Source organism: Leopardus geoffroyi, chromosome D3 (assembly GCF_018350155.1).
Source record: "Leopardus geoffroyi isolate Oge1 chromosome D3, O.geoffroyi_Oge1_pat1.0, whole genome shotgun sequence".
Lineage (NCBI taxonomy): Eukaryota > Metazoa > Chordata > Mammalia > Carnivora > Felidae > Leopardus > Leopardus geoffroyi.
In genome coordinates this window covers 45378150-45399286 of record NC_059339.1, presented here as the reverse complement: position 1 = coordinate 45399286, position 21137 = coordinate 45378150, and the positions used below count along the sequence as shown (strand labels likewise).

At 36.9% G+C, this 21137-nt stretch overlaps 1 protein-coding gene across 4 annotated transcripts in view; it reads right to left on the bottom strand.

Moving 5' to 3' along the window:
• Positions 1 to 21137, bottom strand: part of RBBP8 (RB binding protein 8, endonuclease) — a 110122-nt gene that overhangs the window by 74501 nt on the left and 14484 nt on the right. Inside the window, exons 2-3 of one of the 4 annotated variants that reach the window (XM_045456909.1) lie at positions 17599 to 17683; positions 13830 to 14035 (exon numbers count right to left, since the gene is read on the bottom strand). In XM_045456909.1, the coding sequence (XP_045312865.1) occupies positions 13830 to 13938 (109 nt within the window). In that variant the 5' untranslated portion in view covers positions 13939 to 14035; positions 17599 to 17683. Of the gene's footprint in view, positions 1 to 13829; positions 14036 to 15274; positions 15700 to 16961; positions 17212 to 17598; positions 17684 to 21137 lie in introns of those variants that run through there. The other 3 variants (XM_045456908.1, XM_045456911.1, XM_045456910.1) reach the window with 3 other exon arrangements.

Genomic DNA, 21137 nt, shown 5'->3' with positions numbered 1-21137 from the left:
TCTATGACCTCTATTTTCTACAGTATGATTATCATAAAAGGAGGAAAAAGTTTCTCTGTTTGATTTTTCTGAGCCCTAAATCAATCTTTTTACTATTTTACACTTTTTCTAATTGTGGATATTTTATTTACTTTTTAAAATAATGCTTAGCAAGTTTAGAAGTTCTGTATCCACTCAAGAATTTCTTTCATTTGGGGTAGGATTAGTCCCCAACAAATAGGTATTAGTTGACTAATTATTGAAAAATCAAAGATTTACTATTTGCCTTTGATAGTTTATCTATGGATTCTAATAAGTTATACATTTAGAAAAACTTTCCATATACTGTACATAGAAACATTAATAAATTTGTTATTTCTAAGAACAGGACTTTTCACTATCGGTATAATTTAGGACAAGCATTCAAAAACAGAATTTAGACAAATAAGAGTTTTAAAAAAATTATACGTTTCTCCACCAATCCCCCTCCATGATGCTGACTAGGGATAAAGTTGATAGGATGGTATAAATACTGACGGGAAAGCCACCTCTTCTTATCATCCCAAGTAGTAAGGATTTGCTGCCAGGAATATAGAAAAAGGCAGGCCCTGGACAACTGTTTTGTGTTAGACTTTTGCCCTGTTTCTCAAATTTCACCTCTAGGAAATGTCCAACTGATAGGATACACTTTACCCTTATTTTTACAGCCTAAAATGTGAATAAACAAATATTATGAATTGTGAGAAAAAAGTTATGAATAATCAAATATTCACAGCAGCTTTATTCATAACAGCCCCAAACTAGAAACAACCCAAATGTCCTTTAACAAGTGAACTGTTAAAAAACAAAACAAAAAAAAACTGGTACATACTTGTACCACATGTACTCTTCAGCAATAAAAAGGAATGAAATGTTGATACATGTAACAACTTGGATGGTTCCCAAGGAAATTACACTGACTGAAAAAAAAGCCAATCTCAAAGGGTACATCCGATGTGATTCTACTTACATAACTAACACTCATGACAGGAAAAAATTATAAAAAACATATTATTGGTAGCCACAAACTGGAGGGGTTGGGATGGGAAAAAGGGGGCTGAGGGCTTAAATAAGTGGTGTGAGGGATCTCTGGTGGTAGTCACAGGCATCTAAAATCAACACCGTGGAAGTGAGTGCATATAAAATTGGGGGTATCTGAATAAGGTTGGTAAATTGTATCAATGCCAATTTCCTGGTCCTGCTGTTGTACTATAATTGTAAAAGATGCTCCCATTGTGGGAAATTGGCTGAAGAGTATATGACAGTTCTTTGTATTATTTCTTAAAATTTCATGTCAATTTACAATAAGCTCAAAATAAAAACTTAAAAAAAATTATGGAAAAAGATCTGCCCTAATAGTTGGAAATTCGTTAAAATATAAAACATAATAAAGGAAAATATTTCTTTTAATATTAAGAATAAAAACTGGTATGCTGTTTAAAAAAAATCTTTTCCATCTGTCAGATTCCCAGGCTGAGAAGCTTCCTTCTTTTTCAGATAATGACATATTCATGAAAACTTGAAAGTACTTACTTAGTAAAGCATCAAATCATTCTTCTTAACGTTTATTTATTTTTGAGACAGAGAGAGACAGAGCATGAACAGGGGAGGGGCAGAGAGAGAGGGAGACACAGAATCGGAAGCAGGCTCCAGGCTCCGAGCCATCAGCCCAGAGCCCGACGCGGGGCTCGAACTCACCGATGGTGAGATCGTGACCTGAGCCGAAGTCGGCCGCGTAACTGACTGAGCCACCCAGGCGCCCCAAGCATCAAATCATTCTTAAAGAATTAAGAAAAAAACTTATGACCTGACTAGGCCAAAGACAAGTCAGCAGTTTTTCACTCCCTTCTTTCCAAAGTGTGTGAAATTTACTTTTTTTTTTTTTGATTAAAAAAATTTTTTAATGTTTATTTTTGAGACAGAGGGAGACAGAATGCAAGTGAGGGAGGGGCAGAGAAAGAGGGAGAGACAGAATCTGAAACAGGCTCCAGGCTCTGAGCTGTCAGCACAGAGCCCGATGTGGGGCTCGAACCCATGAACCGTGAGATCATGGCCTGAGCCGAAGTCGGACGCTTAACCGACTGAGCCACCTAGGTGCCCTGAAAATTTACTTATTGATAGATTTTATTTTTAATTTTACCCAACTTCTAAAACTCAGTGCAGCCAAAGATGAAAAGGATTATTGCCATGACCATTTTAAGAAAAGAAACAATGAGATAGAAAATCCATATAAACATCAAAAGAAAATTCTTGGGAAATATGGAAAGAGTACTCTTTTATCTTGTAAGCATTCAACACCTGTGAGGCATTTGTTCTGTCACGCAGATCAGCCCTGAAACAGGTTTATGTGTGTGTCTATGTGTGTGTGTTTAAATTTTAGCATTTGCTATTCATCAAGTCAATTAGGCATCTACAATTAGAACCCCTATAAAGTGTGCTTTAATCCTGTTCCACACCCATCGGAAGGAATGAGGCTATACAATGTAGCTCCTGTATGAACAGGTAGTCTGTTCAACAAAGTATTTGGGATTGTAACACTGGCAACCTGAGATACCCATTGAGGAAACAGCATTCACAAGACCAAGTGCTGTACTACAAATTAACCCTACTCTGGCTAACATATGGATATTGGAGGAAATGAAAAAATTAAGGGCCCATATGTGTAGTTATAACACAGGAAACAAGTTTATTTTATTTTTTTAATATTAATTTATTTCTTAATGTCTTTTATTTTCGCGAGAGACAGAGACAGAGACAGACAGATAAAGTACTAGCAGAAAAGGGAGAGAGAGGGAGACACAGAATCTGAAGAAGGCTCCAGGCTCTGAGCTGTCAGCACAGAGCCCAGAGCCTGACGCAGGGCTCGAACTCGCGAACCAAAGATCATGACCTGAGCCATAAGTCGGATGCTCAATTGACTGAACCACCCAAGGGCCACCACAGGAAACAAGTTTAAATAAGAATTCAGAAATGAGACAAGAATTTGTTATAAGCAAAATAAAAATCATTATGTTAACTTTTACTTATTTTAGTTCTCTACCCAGAACAGACCATATATGCAGTGTATGTACTGTCACTTTAAAACAAGTTATCTATGGTTTTGAATAAGCCTAATAACTTTGTTGACAAATAGTGGCTTTATGTATACAACTCAAGTAATTTAACCTCGACCAAAATATTACCACTAGTTTTTCTGCAAGGGCCTAATAAATTATCTTAATTCTAAAGTGAAAACTCTTGTCTTTATAAGATGCTTAGTTTAAGTCTTAAATTTTAATTATCTCAAAATAGGTAAATTAATTTTTATGGACTCAATTGAACTTATAGATGTTAATACAAATGGAAAAATATTAGATGGGAGAGTTACTTATAGTATTAACAATGAGTATGACACTGATGTTATGGACCAAAATTACACGCAATTCCTTTCACTGTTAATTTATGTAGCCTTAATATGAATGTCATCTTTTAGGAATTTTGATGAAACATCTGAGAAAATAAATGAAACAACCCTAAACCGAATCAAGAAGTATTTATCCTGTTGTATTAGAACCTCTATAGTTTTGTGTGCCTTCAAAGAGGTTCTAATTTTGTCTAGAAAAATCTGCCTAGTTTTCTAAAAGAACTGATTACTGTATTTACCAGATACAGAAAACATTATTAGATGAGATGCTGATAATAGAACCTGGCATGAACAAGAGACCATTTATTAAAATGGTGGCATTCTGGGGAGCCTAGCTGGCTCAGTTGGTACTGGGTATGACTCTTGATCTTGGGGTTGTGAGTTCAAGCCACACATTGGGCACAGAGATTACTTAAAAACAAAAGTCTTTAAAAAATAAATGGTGTTTTGAAAAATAAACATTCTAAATTTTATTTTATTATTCTATTTATTAGTGCTTTTAAGTAATAAACCTGATACTGACAGAGATTTAAAAAGGCAAAAAAATATTGTACCCAATGAATACTTTGAATTGTTCAAACTTCTGAAATTTAAAGAACTCTGAAATTTCTATTAAATTCTATTAAAACATAAAAGATGCTCTAATAAGTTATCAGTAACATTTATCAATAACAATTTGTTTTTGACCCTGATACTAGCAGCATTTGTCACAAAAGGAACATAAGACACTAAAGTGAACAATCATGAAGGGATACAATTTTACTAAAGATAAAAAATATAAAAACTCAGTCACAAATGTCTCCAGACTTTTCCAACAAAAATGGTCTTTGCACACTGCTGTTCAATAGAAGTTGGGAGACTTTATCTATTCTTTCCCCCCTCAGCTTTAAAAGAATGCATATAGCTTAATATATTCTTGTGATCAGTGTACAAACTGTCTTGCATATGACATGTTTATCTATCATTTTATTATGTTTTGGTCAAATGAAGCAAAAAAAAAAAAAAAAAACCTCAAGATACAGTGGGTGTATTCAGATGTATATAAGTTCCCATGTATATGGGAAGAGTTTCTTGGATATCTAAGTAAAAATTATATATTTCAAGTACTACCATTCAAAACATTTCTTCTCTGTTTTTTAAACTGACATAAAGGTTTAAAAGTAATGAGTCAATTTTGATTTCTATATATACTTCAAAACCTGCAAAGTCCAGACAAGTCCATGTTTGATGTCTTTCAAATAGCCTCTTATACGGGTTTCTCCAAGTGGATCCCCCACTTTCAAAAAAATTAAGTACCCTTCAGGCATGTCTTTGATGTTATCACACAGTTGGAAGATCTAATTTTATATGGAACTGTGTAGAATACATAAAAAGTCTGCTTTCAGCAAATTTGCCTCATCTGAACCCAAATGTTTTTAAATAACATTATTTTTTTAAAAACAATAGTGCTCATTTAATACCCTTAAGAATCCATAAGGGATTTTGAAATTGGAAAAAGAACTCTGATCAATCTCATATTATAATGAATCAGAAATTATCTTCTCTCATCAGTTCACACGTATATCTAATACCTACCATTCATAAAGCACTTGGGTATTAGCTAAATATACTGAAACCTGCTGTATGCTTCTTTTAACATTTTCAGTGTATATAAACTGACTCTCCTGAGAGTGTGATGAGTACTAGAGAATAGCTATGAGGAGTCCACAAGTTAGAAGAATTATCCACCATGTAATATTTGTGAGTTTTATATGTTGTATAATCTGATGAATTTGGCATGTTGTTTCTTATTAAAAAGTGTGTATTAGGGCATGGATGGCTCGGTTAGTTAAGCATCCGACTGTTGATTCTGGGTCAAGTCATGATCTCATGGTTTGGGAGGTCAAGCCCCACATCAGGCTTAGCACTGGCAGCATGGAGCCTTCTTGGGATTCTCTCCTCTCTCTCTGCTCCTACTTCCACTCATGCACACATGTGCTCACACTCTCTCTCTCTCAAAATAAATAAACATTAAAAAAAAAAGTATATTATTTTCTTGACTCTTCCTCATCATAAAGTAAGGGTTTCCTGAAGACCCTGAAACACTAAGGAACATGAATAAATCTGCCAAATATTTTATCCCTGTTAAATTAAGAGCCTAAAAATAAAACTGACCCAATTTTATTTATTTTATTTTTAAAAAATGTTTCTTTATTTTTGAGTGAGAGACCACACAAGCAGGGGAAGAGCAGAGACAGAGGGGGACAGAGGATCTGAGGCAGGCTTTGCGTGGACAGCAAGCAGTAAGCCTGACACAGGGCTCAAATCCACAAACCACGAGATCATGATCCCAGTTGAAGTCCAATGCTCAACCGACTGAGCCACCCAGGCACCCCTGACCCAATTTTAAATGGGCATATATAAAAATTCTAAAATGATTATGTGCAACATGGAAAAGCAAGCACAGTTTAAATAACGAAATAATACTTAAAAATAAGCCATATATGGGGCGCCTGGGTGGCTCAGTCAGTTGAGCTTCCGACTGGGCTGAGATCATGATGTCGCGGTCCATGAGTTGCGGCCCCGTGTCGGGCTCTGTGCTAACAGCTCAGAGCCTGGAGCCTGCTTCAGATTCTGTGCCTCCCTCTCTCTGTTGCTCCCTCAACCTGTGCTGTCTCTCTCTCGCTCTCAAAAATAAACATTTAAAAAAAAAAAAAAAGCCACGTGTAAAACACTATGAATATTGATCACAACAATGCATAAAGCTACACACATTTCTTTTAAAAGTAGGAAAGAATAAACAAAAAAGCACAGATGCATTCTTGTAGAATGGGGACTTATTTTTCCTTTCCCAGCTTTCTATAGTATTGTCTAAAAACAGAAATTTTAAAGTAAATGGGTAGTAAAATATTTCAAGATTTTAAACAGATATAAAATATTGATATTTTCAGGGCGCCTGGGTGGCTCAGTCTGTTAAGTGTCTGACTTCAGCTCAGATCATGATCTCACAATTTGTGGGTTCAAGCCCCGTGTTGGGTTCTGTGCAGGCAACCCAGAACCTGGACCCTGCTTCAGAGTCTGTCTCCCTCTGTCACTCTGTCCCTCCTCCACTAGTGCTCTCTTTGTCTTTCAACAACAGATAAATGCCAAAAAATTTTTAAAGTTGATACTTTCATATATAATGGGATTTAAAATACTGATGTTCAAGAAAATATCACATTGACCAAGCTATAAACTATGCAATTCATTCATATACCACTTATTAATTTTTTAGTATGTGCCAAGTACTTTTACCTACAGGGATGTAAAGATGAGTAAGATAGGGACTCTGCCTAATAAAAACTTAGTGATCTTCTTAAAACCAGTTATAAAACAACAGAAATAATCATTTGAAGAATAAAGAGCCTAACCTTATGCTTGAAGATGGCAGAATACTAGTTTCCTATCAAATGTTTATTAACAACTCAAGTATGTCTGGTTCTATTTAAAAATATTTCAAGATACTATATTTGCTTCACTTCCAGATCACCTAGGATAAGTTTTATAATATGTAGCAGTGACACTCCCATAATAGTTTAAACTTGAAGCTGTTCTTATTGGTAAACCTATGTGATACAGTCACAGCATGATAAACCAAAAAGAAGATACTGCTGCTCTTCAACATAAATTGTCAGACTGTTTATTCCTTCCCATTTTTATAAGTAGTGCATGTAGCTGATTACAATGTTGTTACTGGGTTACCAAGGCAAACTCTCTCATATGTGGCTTATTTTTGCTACCATTTCACTGTACAATTATATTATATATTTTCCTAAAAAAATGAATTCAAAGCCCCCAAAACTCACTGTGTCTTCTTCACTGTTGTATCCTCAGCAACTGCTATCATACTTAGCATATAATCTAACGACCCTCACTGAGTGAATAGCAAGTCAGTACTAAAACTCAGAATTGTTCCTCAAAGTTTTACGATAGATTTTCTGGGGAAAACAGTATAGTCAATGAGCAGAATTAATGTAAAATATTCATATTTATCCTTAGACATATGACCATGAGCATAGTTTACTTTAAAATAAGATCTTTATCACTAACAACAAATTTGAATTCCCAATTTTTCAAATATTTGAACTAAACAGGTCCTAGAAATTTAGAGGAGAAAGGCCAACAATCCTAGAAAATAAGCAACAATGGGGCACCTGGGTGGTTCAATCAGTTAAGCATCTGACTCTTGACTTCAGCTCTGGTCATGAACTCAGTGTTTGTGAGTTCAAGCCCGGTGTCAGGTTCCACGTTGACGGTGTGGAGCCTGCTTGGGATTCTCTCTCTCCCCTCACTCTTTCTGTCCCTCCCTGCTTATTCTCTCTCAAAATAAATAAACTTAAAAAAGAAAAGAAAAGAAAGGAAGCAATAAAGTATGTAACAGTTCATAAAAATATAAATCACTCTTAAACATTAGCAAAGATACTTAATTTCATAAGAAAAATACAAAAATTACATTGAAAAAATTAACATAGGAATCACATCACAGAGATGTCTTTTAGATACAGATTTGAACTATAAAGATATTTTTGACAATTGTGGAAAATTGAACACTATCATCTAATAGGTACTAGATGTTAATTATTTGTTTTGTTAGCATGATAATGGTTCTTTCTAGTTAAAAAGCCTACTACAAACACATGCTAAATATTTATAGATAAATTATGTCAGAGACTCCAAAATAACTGAGTGAAAGAGGGATAGAGAAGTACATGGAATACAAGTAAAATAAGACTGGCCATTTATTGATGATAGTTCAAGCTGAGTGATGACTATATAGGAGTTCATTTTATGATTTTCTTTACTTTTGTATATATGTAATAATTCCTAAAAAAAAAAATGAAAAAAAAAAACACTTAAACTTTAAATTAGAAATGAACACTGAATATAAACACAAAAGATTATAAAAGTGGTTACCAGTTTGTGTTGTGGGGGTGGGAAACTTTTTTTTACTTTGTGTTTTGACAATTTAGAAAAAAGCTTAAGTTAAAAAAATAGATTAAACAATAATAGATACCTTGATTTCTAAATGAACACAACTGTACCTCAATTACATCAGCAATCCTATACGCTGAAAGAGGGCTTTAATGAAAACATGAAACAGAATGATTGGTCAACGAATGAGCACAACAGAGCATAAAGAATGCACGTATAGTAGAGGTAGCTGAACTCCAACTTTTCATAATGAAAAAAAGTAAAGAGTTTCTAATGTTTACTTCAGCTAGGAATTTAAAAAAACACAATTAGGGGCACCTGGGTGGCTCAGTCGGTCAAGCATCCGACTTCGGCTCAGGTCATGATCTCACGGTCCGTGAGTTCGAGCCCCGCATCGGGCTCTGTGCTGACAGCTCAGAGCCTGGAGCCTGCTTCAGATTCTGTGTCTCCCTCTCTCTCTGACTCTCCCCCATTCATGCTCTGTCTCTCTCTGTCTCAAAAATTAAAAAAAAAAAAAAAAAAAAACACAATAAGTAAAGACTTCTAGGAAAGTTGCAGGATACAAAATCAATACACAGAAACCAATTTTGTTTCTGCACACTAACAACAAATAATCAGAAAAGGAAATGAGGGATGCCTGGCTGGCTCAGTCGGAAGAGCATGCAACTCTTGATGTCAGGGTCTTGAGTTCAAGCTGACACTGGGTGTATAGATTACTAAAAAAAAAATAAAATAAACTTCAAGAAAAAAAAAAAAGGAAATGAAAACAATTCTATTTATAGCATCAAAAAGAATACTTAGGGGGCACCTGGGTGGCTCAGTCGATTAAGCGTTCGACTTCCGCTCAGGTCATGATCTCATGGTTTGTGGGTTGGAGCCCCGCATAGGGCTCTGTACTGCCAGCTCAGAGCCTGGAGCCTGCTTCAAATTCTGTGTCTCCCTCTCTCTCTGACCCAACCCTGCTTGCACTCTGTCTCTGTCTCTCAAAAATGAATAAACGTTAAAAAAAAAAAAAAAAAAAAAAAAAGAATACTTAGGAATAAGCTTACCCAAAGAGATGAAGGATTTCTACACTGAAAATTATCAAGTATTCATTCCTTAAAGAAATTAAAAACTACATAAATAGAAAGACTTGGCATATTCATGGACTGGAAAGCTTAACATGGTTAAGATGTCAATACTACTCGAAGAAATCTACAGATTCAATGCAATCTGTATCAAAAGTCCAATGATGATTTTTGCAGAAATAGAAAAAGCTGTCCTAAATTCATATGGAATCTCATGGGACTCCACATAGACAAAACAAACCTGAAGAAGAACAAAACTAGTGATCCCACTTCCTGATTTCAAAACTTACTAAAAGTTACAATAACCAAAACAGTATAGTACTGACAGAAAGACAGATGTGTAGACCAACAGAAGAGGAAGCCCGGAAGTATACTCTTATTTGTATATACAATCAAATGGTTTTTGACAATGGTGCCCAGAAACTCTATGGGGAAACAGTCTTTTCAACAAACGGTGCTGGGAATATTAGATATCCACACACAAAAGAATGAAATTTGGCCCTTGTATCATATACAAAATGTAACTCAAAGTGGATGAATGATCCGAACATAAGAGCTAAAACTATAAAACAGGGTAAAAGCTAAATAATATTAGATCTGGCAATGATTTCTCGGGTAAGACACCAAAAGCACAGGCAACAAAAGAAAAATATAAAGTGGATTATATCAAAATTTAAAACTTCTGTATGTCAAAGAACACAATGAACAGAATGAAAAAGCAACCCAGAGAATGGGAGAAAATATTTGCAAATTATGTATCTGATAAAAGAGTAATATCCAGAATATATAAAGAACTTCCACAACTTAACAACAAAAAACCAAGCTGATTAAAAATTGGACAAAGGAGGGGCGCCTGGGTGGCTCAGGTGGTTAAGCATCCAACTTCAGCTCAGGTCATGATCTTGCGGTTTGTGAGTTCAAGCCCCAGGTCGGGCTCTGTGCTGGCAGCTCAGAACCTGGAGCCTGCTTCAAATTCTGTGTCTCCCCTCCTCTTTCTGCCCCTCCCCTGCTCACACTCTGTGTCTGTCTCTCAATAATAAACGTTAAAAAAAAAAAAAAATAGACAAAGGACTTGAATAAACATTTCTCCAATGATACACAAATGGCCAGTAAGTACATGAAAAAATGTTCAACATCACTAATCTTTAGGTAAATGCAAATCAAAATCACAGTATCACCTTACATCCACTAGGATGGCTATGACTATCAAAAGAAAAAAAGAAGAAAACAGAAGATACCAAGTGTTGGTAAGAATGTGGAGAAACTTAACACTTGTGCATTGCTGGTGGGAATGTAAAAATGGAAAAGAGTATGGTAATTCCTCAAAAAATTAAAAATATAATTATCATATAATTCAGCAATCCCACTTCTAGATACACTTCCAAAGGAGTTGGAAGTAGGGTCTTAAAGATTACTTGTACACTCCTGTTCAGAGCAACATTATTCTCAACAGCCAAAAGATGTAAGCAACTCAAATGTCCAACAATGGATGAATGAATGGATAAGCAAAATGTGGTATATACAATGGAATATTGTATATACCTTAAAAGAGAAAAAATTCTGTAATATGCTACAATATGGATGAAACTTGAAGACCTTATGCTAAGTGAAATGAGCCAGTCACAAAAAGACTGTTATGAGATATTTAGAATGGTCACAATCACAGAGATAGAAAGTGGAATAGTGGCTGCCAGGGGCTGGAGGCAGGGATAAATGGGGAGTTATTGTTTAATAGGTATAAAATTTCAGTTTTACAAGATGAAGAGCTCTGGAGATGGATGGTGGTGATAGTCGCACAACATCATGAATGTATTTAACGCCACTGAAGCGTACACTTAAAAACAGTTAAGATGAAAAATTTTATGTATATTTCATGGAAATTTTTAAAAAGTAAGTATCCCCACTTCTCCCCCTTGCCAAGAAGAGATAAAAGTAAGAATTTCCCAAGATTTCTTAACCATTTAAATTTTCTCATGTTTATTTTTTTGGCCATTCTTTTTCTGTTTCTTTCTAGAAATTAGCAGTTTCAAAAATCATAAAGAGGAACATAAAAGTAATCAGTATGTGAAATCTCTGTTATAACTTTTTTATAGTATCTCACTGTATCTGGCTGGGATAGTCCACAGCGGGCACAGATAATTATAACGGTGCTGCTTCAGAAAGGACGGCATTCTAATATCTAAACACATATAGCTAGTACATATATTGCTTACTATGTGCCATAAACTCTTCAAAATGTTTTACATATATTAAAATATTTAATATAATGTGAAGTAACTATTATTAGTATCTTTATTTTATAGATAAGGAATCTGGTGCACCATAAAGTTAAATAGCTTGCACAAGGTCACCACCTTCAAGGGTGAGATGGCTTTCAAATATTGGCAGCCTAGATCCAGAACTCAGATTTAACTAACAAGTACATCACATAGCCTCTTTCTCAACACAGCACTACCTATACAAGTAATTGAAGTAAGCACTGAAAATGAAAATTTTAGACTTAATCCTAAAGATAAAGCATGGTAACAATCTCTTTAGCATAGTACATAATGTTTTACATAATTTGAACCTATCTACCTTTCTAGCACCATCCTCTTTCCACCTGACCAATAAATTCCCATCACTTACCTCATTTTCTCTGTGAGCTATACCAACTCATCTACAGTTCTTTGATTAAAATCAAGCTGTTACTGCCAAACTTGTGCTTAAGCTATTCTCTTAAAACGTTCCCCTCCTACAATCTTCTTTGTCTGGCTAATTAGACTCATTTCAATGGTAAAGCCTGATTTGACAGTAAATCAATCAATCAATCAATCAATCTCTCTCAAGGGCGCGTGCGCGCGCACACACACCCGGTTCTTCCTTTATGTTCCCAGATAACTATATATGATTCATTCTTATTCATAAGGTATGGCATATGGTAAGTGTACCCCAAAACGTTTCTTGAACAAGAGTCTGCCAGTACACTGGGGTATGCAAGAATACTTCTGGGGTCCATGCTTCATTAATTCATGATGAGTCCATTATCATGAGGTTCTGCCAAGAACTACATCTACCACAGAAAAGTTCTAACACAGACCCACACACTAGGTGGATCATGGTTTGTTTGTTTTTTTTTTTTTTTTTTATGAGAAAACTGTCATTTATTGCTTTGGTTTTACCCAACAGGAAGAAACAAATTTGATTGCCATTTATATATTTTCTCAAATTGACCATATACAGTCTTTGTCTGCCCATTCCAGAAAACTGGGGCAAAGGTAATTATAACTAAGTACAAAAAAGCAACACATGGACAAAAAAAAAAATTCTCAGCATTAGGAACACTCATGACCCCAGGATCCATTAGTGCTCATCTCTGATGAATGATGCATTCTTTTGAACCAATCTGATTTGGTTAAAATATAAAGAGAATACCTGAAAAGTTTTTGATTGATCTAGACATTCAAAAGATAGAGAATATAGTCTAATTTAGAGGTTTGGGTTTTTTTTTTTTTTTTTTATTCTTCATATTTTCTTTCAGATGAAATATTTTTTTCTCTGAAAATGTAAGTAAGATTAGGTGGATCATATTTTAATGGCATTCCAGTGTAATGTGAAGGCTGTCAAGCACTATAGTATTAAACCTATGGTTGCAGCAAGAAACAAACATAATACCAAGCAATTTCTGCCCATGGGAAAACGTATTATGTTAAAGTAACAGAATTAGACAGATATTAATACCAAACGTTGAGTCTACCTTTAAGAGAAAATTCTTTTATCTGGAGTACGTTTTAACACAATCACAAATAATAATTATATATTCATCTCAACCACAATTGCTCAATTCTCCTCACACTCATTGCACTTCACATAAACCTTTTAGCATTTATTTCATTATAGTGTAATTATCTGTTTACATGGCTCTATCTCTATTAGATTCCAGGCTCTTTGAAAGCAAACTGCCATTCACTTTCATATCTCAGTGCTTGGTAGCAAATAGATTCCCAAAATCTTGAAGAATAACTTTAGTATTTTAATGGCTGTAAAGAATCCTGCACATAATTTTATAGGAAAAAAAGTAAGTTTAGAGATTATATATCTTGGCTGAGATCACAGATCAAGTAGATAAATGAATTCGGAATTCACATCCAGGTCTTCAATCAACAATTTCTATGCCGTTTCCACCACACCACACATATTACCATAGTAAATAACTACAAGATGTGCAAAAACTACATCCCATAGTAGGTGTCTATAGTTATAGAGCAACAACTCAATCATAAATGAATGACTCACAAAAAATTACCTTTATTAGGTCCCTTAAAAATGAGATCTCTGAACTGTCACACAAAGTTATAACTATTTAGTCTCAATAGAATACTGGTGTACTATTAAAAAAAAAAGATTCTTACCTTGTACTTCTTTATCATGATACTCTTTTAGTTTTGTCCAAAGTTCCTTGAAGTCATTAGATATATCTATAGAACTAGGGCTTCCACAATTGCTTCCAGAGATGTTCATCTTTCTTAATATGCTCCACACTTCTATTTGCCTAATGTTTTCTGACTTTTTCTGTTACATTATATAGGTATGAAGTTGTCTTGGGCAGTTGAAATACCTGAAACAACAGATTGCAACACAAATGAATTTTACATTTATCTGTATGTAATTTTAAGTTAGAATATCTTCAAGCTTAGCCAGCTATTCTCAAGTTTTCCTTATTTACCTACACTCAATCATTTTGAGAATCTGGGGAATGGGAAGTAAAGACAATTATGCTGAGAACCCGGATTTCAGTTATTTGGTCTTTAGTTAAGCTAAATTTTAAGGCAAACTTTCTCTTATTCCTCCTAGAAAGGAATAATTACTCAAATTGAGATGTTTCTGATATTGAGAGGTTTATAGTCATTCATGATCAGCATTGAATAATTCAACGTTCTAAAAAGAATTTATTTTTTGTTAAACTTTTCGGTTGATATGAAGTGCAACAATATACTGAACCAATAACTGGAAAACATTCTGAATATCCTTGACTTAAACAGTATTCACATATATACATCTACATATACATAGAAGCACATGCCTTATAAAAGAGCAAGAAAGATGTTTGTGATTAATACACACAAACATCTGAATACCTTTCTTATTACAAGAGAAATCAGTGAGTAAGATACAGGTACAGCAAAGAACTATGAATACAGAAACGTCTAGTAACAAGACAAAAAGGGTAAGGCTATTTTGTGTCCCTCTTAGGGTAGAGGTGAATGATAATTACTTGTGTAAGCCCCTGAAGGAAGCAACAGGATACTGAGAAGTTCAAGTGGATTCATAAATATTTTAATGTGTCCTTAAGTTGAAACCATTAACTAGCTACCACTAAAAAAAGAAAACGATTAGTAAGTTTACTAAACTTCACATATGGCTCCTTAGCCAATGACTTACCATTACTAACATGCCCAAACTGATTTAAGTGTTTCTTACTAATCATTTCTCAAGGTCTCTAATGAAGAAGCTAAAATAAGCAATGACACTTCTAAAGGAGAAGACTGGAAAAATACACTCTTAAGTTTTATAAACATTGTGACTGGGGGCACCCAGCTGGTTCACTATGTAGAGCTATTGATCTCAGGGTCATGAGTTCAAGCCCCACGTTTGGCATGAAGCCTACTTAATTTAAAAACAAAAAAACAACTGTGATTAGGCTTTGTTGAGACAGTGAAAACTGAACATGTACTGGATTTTAGATAATATTAGCGCATTATTTTTAATTGTCTTGGGTATAATTTGCTCATATTTAAAAAAAAAAGTCCTTAGCTGTTAAAGAGATATATACTGATACGTTTACAGGTAAACTCACCTGTTCTGGATTTGCTTTCAAATGCTCCAGCTAAAACAAAACATGAATGCCGGGTAGGGAGATGAAACCAGTAGGCCTGCTTTGACAATTACTGATACTGTAATGGATGGGTCTCTCTCTTGTGTATATTATTTCCACAACAGAGTTTTTAAAAGAGGGATTGGGTGAATTAACACAGCTTCATTTCCAAAGAGGCCTGAATTCTATTTCTTAACCTTAAAAGATAAACAGGCTTACACTACTGCCAGTAAAAGCCACCATTTGTTTACTATATGCCAGATACCGTGCTGCTTTATTGTCATTTTTAAACTTAATCTTGAGAACTCTATAAAACAGCTACTGTTACTAATTTCACTTTAGAGTTGGAAAAACAGGTTTAAGAAATTAAGTGACTTTCCCAAGGTCATTCTGTTAGGTCCAACACAGCTAAATGGGGGTGGGGGTGGCCCTCATACTCTAGTGATGTTAATCAACTGCAAAATACTTTCCAGTAGCCTAAGATGGGGCACCTGGGTGTCTCAGTCAACTGAGGGTCAGACTTCGGCTCAGGTCATGATCATATATATGGTTTAAAAATTCAAGCCCAGCACTGGGCTCACTGTTGTCAGCCAAGAACAGCTTCCCATCCTCTGCCCCCTCTCTCTGACCGCCCCTATCCCCGCTTGTGCTCTCCCAAAAATAAATATTTTATAAAATAAAGGAGGCCCCCCTAACAGTAATTAGTTCTATTAAGTAATAGTTTAAAACAAAATTTTAATGACTTCAATGAATATTTTAAAATTGCACAGTATTCAATTGCTTAAAACAGTGTAATAAAATAAGCATTCGTTAACGTACCCTGAGAGGTAGCAAAAAAAAAAAAAAAAAAGTTTTTTCACCACATAAAAACAGTTTACCCACACTGAACTTGCAAATTCTGGCTCGTAAAACCATCTCAAGCCTATCCTGCACGGCCAGCACTTTTGTCAGAATTTCTTTTGGTTTGAACCGTTATGGTTACACGACGATGCGCCTTAATTTCGCAGAAATGTGCACCTTGTGCCTCACGGTGCATTCCGGGCTCAAAGGTCTGTAATAATTGAATACATGTCTATGCATCCTGTAGCACTGTAAACCACCAACCACAGTGAATGTGCTCAGTAAACTCTTTCCAGTAGCACCCACCGCACGTATTATCACACAGGTAGGGCAAGAGCCGCGCCTGGAGTCACACAGGTGCCCGAGACAAACGCATAGGGACTGGACAGGTCCTCTTACGGGCAAAGCAGAGGTCCAGAGGCTCCCATGCCCATCCCAGCACCCGTAGCCACCAACCTCTCCCCCCGCACCGCGGCCACCCAAACGCTCCAAAAACCAGCAGCGCAACTGCGACTGACGCGGGAAGCGAGCACCGCGCACCGCCCCCCCCCCCCCGCCGCCGGCGGCGCATGCGCGGGGGCGGGCTCGTAGTGGGTAAGCGAATCCTCAGCCAGCGCGGGAGACCAAAGAACCGCAGGGAGCGCGGGCTCGTCCTCCTTTCCCGCCCACCTCCAGCGGAGTTTATCCGGGCTCCAGCCTTATTCCTCAGGCAGCCCCGAAGCCGTACCGCCAACCCCACCCCAGGGGCCAAACGCCTACGTTCGGCCGGCAGCTCCTGACCGGAAGTAGCCGCTAAGACCCAGCACTCCGGGTCTGGGGAAGGAGATACCTTTTTATTCACGGCTTACAAGTCTTCCTCAAGATTCTCGAAAGCCCCAGCACGGAAGCAGACACGACTCCGGGGCTGTGAAGGAACGGCCACTCGCTTTTCTTCTCTTTCCCTCACTAATCCGCCAACCCCCCTCTGGGAAAGCCGGCCCCTCAGGGCGGCCCGCGCTTTCCGGGGGTGGGGAAGGGCCCGAGGGCCGCCGGCCGGGCTTGTAGGCGCCCGGGCCCGCCCCCCTCGGAGCCCGCTCGACGTCACGGAGGAGTTCCCTTCACGTCACGCCCCTCCTCCGGCCGCCGAGCTAGGCGTTGCACCGCACGCCTCTGGCGGAAGAGCTCCGTGGCCCGTGTGTTCCAAAATTAAAGGTGGTGACTGGAGAGTCGAGCGCCAGCCCCTGCTGTGTACGGGGCGGCTCCGGGAGCTGGCGGCCGCCACAGCGTTTTTGAGATGCGCTGGAGAAAACTCAGGCATTTCCGTCTGGGAAATTCAAGCCCGTGGTGTTACCAATGTGTCTGACGTTAGCATATTTCAGGAAAACCTGTGTAAGTGGCCACTACCACAGGGACAGTTAACACTAACTGATAAAGGAATGGACACGGATCAGTCTAAGGTTGCGTTCTGCCTTGTAGCTATCTATTACCTGCAGATTAGTGATGTGACCTGACAGGACTGGGTGGTGAGGCCATGTAGCAAAGCGATGTGTAAGTGGAAAGTTCCTGAGGACCCTGAAATGAGACGGAATCAGAAGTGCCCAGCATTATTTGTTGGGATAACAAGCTGTTAGGTAATTTTTTTTTTTTAAATCAACACTTTCTGTGGCTGTGTGTTTATAATGTTCAACCTGTTAGTCTGTTTTCCTACTTGATTTCTAAAAGAAGCATTTTAGCATTAGCAGTTCTACAAATGAAGTTGAAAATAAACAACAGGCTACAATCACAGTATCTTTTAAACCAGTCCAATACTGTTCTTTAATAGTTATGAGACCTGGGAGGGAGATAAAGCATAGTATTATAAACTTTAAAACTTAAGTAGTGTTTAGGAAATCATAAATACAAGCTATAAAGTTAATTTTTTCCACTCACTCATGTTAAGGGATGTATATCAGAGCTTATTCCTCGGGATTTCACCCAATAGGATGTTTCTGTACCATTGGAGCAATGCTATAGGAACGTTGGTATTTTTAGGGAAGAGGGTTGCTAAATCTTCATTACCCTGTTAGAGTAACTATCATTTGCTTCCAAAGTTTACAAGACTTCATAACACTTTTAAAGAAAATGGGTGAAAAATTGACTGCCATTTCTAATACAACACAGGAGGCATATTTGTTTGTATAAATGTTTATAATGGAAAGTTTTGTTATAAATGGGAAGAACCTGTAATCAGTTTGTCATTTAACTGTACATTGAAAGAACAGTGTACTTGTGGTCTGAAGAAAAACCATCAGAACAAAATGAAGTAACTTGTTCCTCTGGCCTCTGCCAATGGCTTCACTACCCAATGCATTTATATAAGTCAGAATCCAAATAATCATCCTTGACACCTTTCCCCCCTTTAACCCGCATATCCAAACTACCACCAAATTCTGTCAGTTTTACTTACCAAATATATCCCAAATCGATCCCCTTCTTTTCGTCACTTCCACAATATTCCAAAAATACCATTGTGTCTTAACCTAGTCTGCTAGTCTGCTTTCCATATCCATCCAGCCAACAACCCCATCTAAACCTTTCTCTTCACTGGTGTTCAGAAAAAAAAAAAAAAAATGAGTATCTGTTCTCAATTCATGTATATATTTAAATTTTAAATTGCATGCATGTAAAAGAACAACAACAAAAAAATAGGGGCACCTGGCTAGCTCAGTCGTAGAGCAAGTGACTCTTGATCTCAAGGTGTGAGTTGAAGCCCCATGCTGGGTGTAGAGCTTACTTTTTAAAAAAAAGATAAATTGTATATATGTATTGCTGAAAAATGGTAATAGTCTAATGGGTAAGTCACAGGCTCTGGAGACAGACTTCTGGGTTTGAATACTGCTCTAATACTTCCTTACCAAGTGACCTTGGATGGATTTCTTAACCTCTGTCTCATTTTTCTTACCTGTAAACTGAGGATAATATTAGTACCAACCATATAGGATTATGAAGAGTAAATGAATTAGTACATGTAAATTGCTTAGTACAGCGTTCATAGACACAGTATGTGCTTGGAAAAAAGCTAGCCCTTATTGGTACTTCTGAGTTATCTTATGACTATCAAACATATTTTTAAAGACATTTTTTTAAAGGGTGAGAAAAAAAATAGAAATCTATGTTTTCCTCCTCCCGCCTTAAATTTTACCCACTTTTAGACTACTTCTTTACATTGTAGCTACTATGATCTTCCTGAAAAATAAGTCTGAAAATGGCTGCTTAAACCGTTCAGTGGCCTACTGTTACTCCTCGAAGAAAGCCACTTTGAACTGCCTCTACTACCTCTGCAGGTTCATTTCCAATCATTTTCTGCCATCTGGCCTTGACCTTTTAGTGTCTCCTAGGTCTTTGGTGCTGTTGCCTCTGGAATTATCAACGAAACCTACCCCTGCCCTTTGCCCAGCTATTTACTAATCGTTTTATCTTGTTTTAATAGTCTTTTCTATTAAATCCTCTTATAGCACTGTGTATGTACCCATCTTACACTTATTACAGTTTTAAATATTTGAATAATTATTTTCTTTTCCCACTAGACTAAGTTTCTTGAGGTCAAAACCATGTCTTGTTCACCTTTTTACCTCCAGAAACTAACCCAGTGCCTGCCATAAAGTCAGTACTGTGTGGATAAATGAATAAAGTTTAAGGGATTACCTATTTTTTATGTAAGTAGAGAAAATCTTTGAATCCATTCAAAATTCTTAGATTATCCATGTGAGATTTTATGGCAATCACTTTAACAGTGGAAATAGTGGGCATACTCATAGTCTCTCCCAATAGGAGCTTTAAACCCCACGTGGTGGAATAAATTATGAGGTTCCAAAGATATGTGGGAAAACTTTATGGCTTTGAACAGTGGTTCCCAAACATTTTTAATGCTTAGAAAAGCAATAACTGTATTACATATTGTGATAAAAAGATGAGGCTGCTTCCATCCAGAGGCAGCAGAAGTTGGAACTTCAGCCACCAGGGCCAGCGATGCTCCCTTGAGGGCTGGGATTTTAATGTCCTAGCACACCTATAATCCGTTGGAGGCCCCTGATTAGGATGCTCGACTTAAAAATTGTGTGATGAAATGATTCAAATGGTAAATTTTATAATATGTACATCTGTACATTTAACCACAATAAGAAAAAAAATGTGTGGTAGCAGTAAAAACTCTAGGATTCTTAAAACTGTAGAATTTTGGAAATATGTAGATTTTAAAATCATCTAACTCAAATCATTTTAAACCTGAAACCTTTTGTTGGTACTACAGTCTGCTTAACTCCTATAGTTGAATGGCTGAGGGTTGCAAAGGAAAAATCACACAACAGGTTATACTGATATCACTAAAATTACGTGGTTTCAAACCTCATATAGGGCATTAATTAATTCTTAAAACAGACTTTGTTCAGCTGCTCTTGTTTCCTTTGCTGTCTTCCAAACCTTCACTATTTTCCTCAAGCCTCTGTACAGTATTCTCACTCTCAGCAGACACCCTAGTCTCCAGGTTAATCAGAACAATTGGGGTCAAAAGGTGTGGTCTCCTTGAACTTCACTTTTCCTTTCTCAACCCTGTGAATTAGGCAATACCATTTTGCAGTCACAAAGTAACTCAAATCCACTTGCTTCTCCCCACCTCTTCTGCATCCACCTTGGGGTGGAGTCATCAGCATCTTAAACCTCTTCTGCAGCAATAGACTCCTTTTTTTGCTTCCAGTCTTCCTCACCTTAATACAGTGTCCACACAGCTGCCAGAGATCTAAACCATTATTTCTGATCCTGGCATTTCCTTGCTTAAAATCCTTAAGTGGCTCTCCATTGCTTAAATATAATCAATACAAAAATTTATTAATGAGACTTTATAGCACAACTGGATTTGGATAGCTGCATTTCAGTGCTCAAAACCACATGTGGCTAGTGGCTACTATATTGGACAGCACAGGCCTAGGTGTATAATGAACAAGTGAGGTTGCACGGTTTACCTGAAGAACCAGGCTGGAGCAAGGACTAA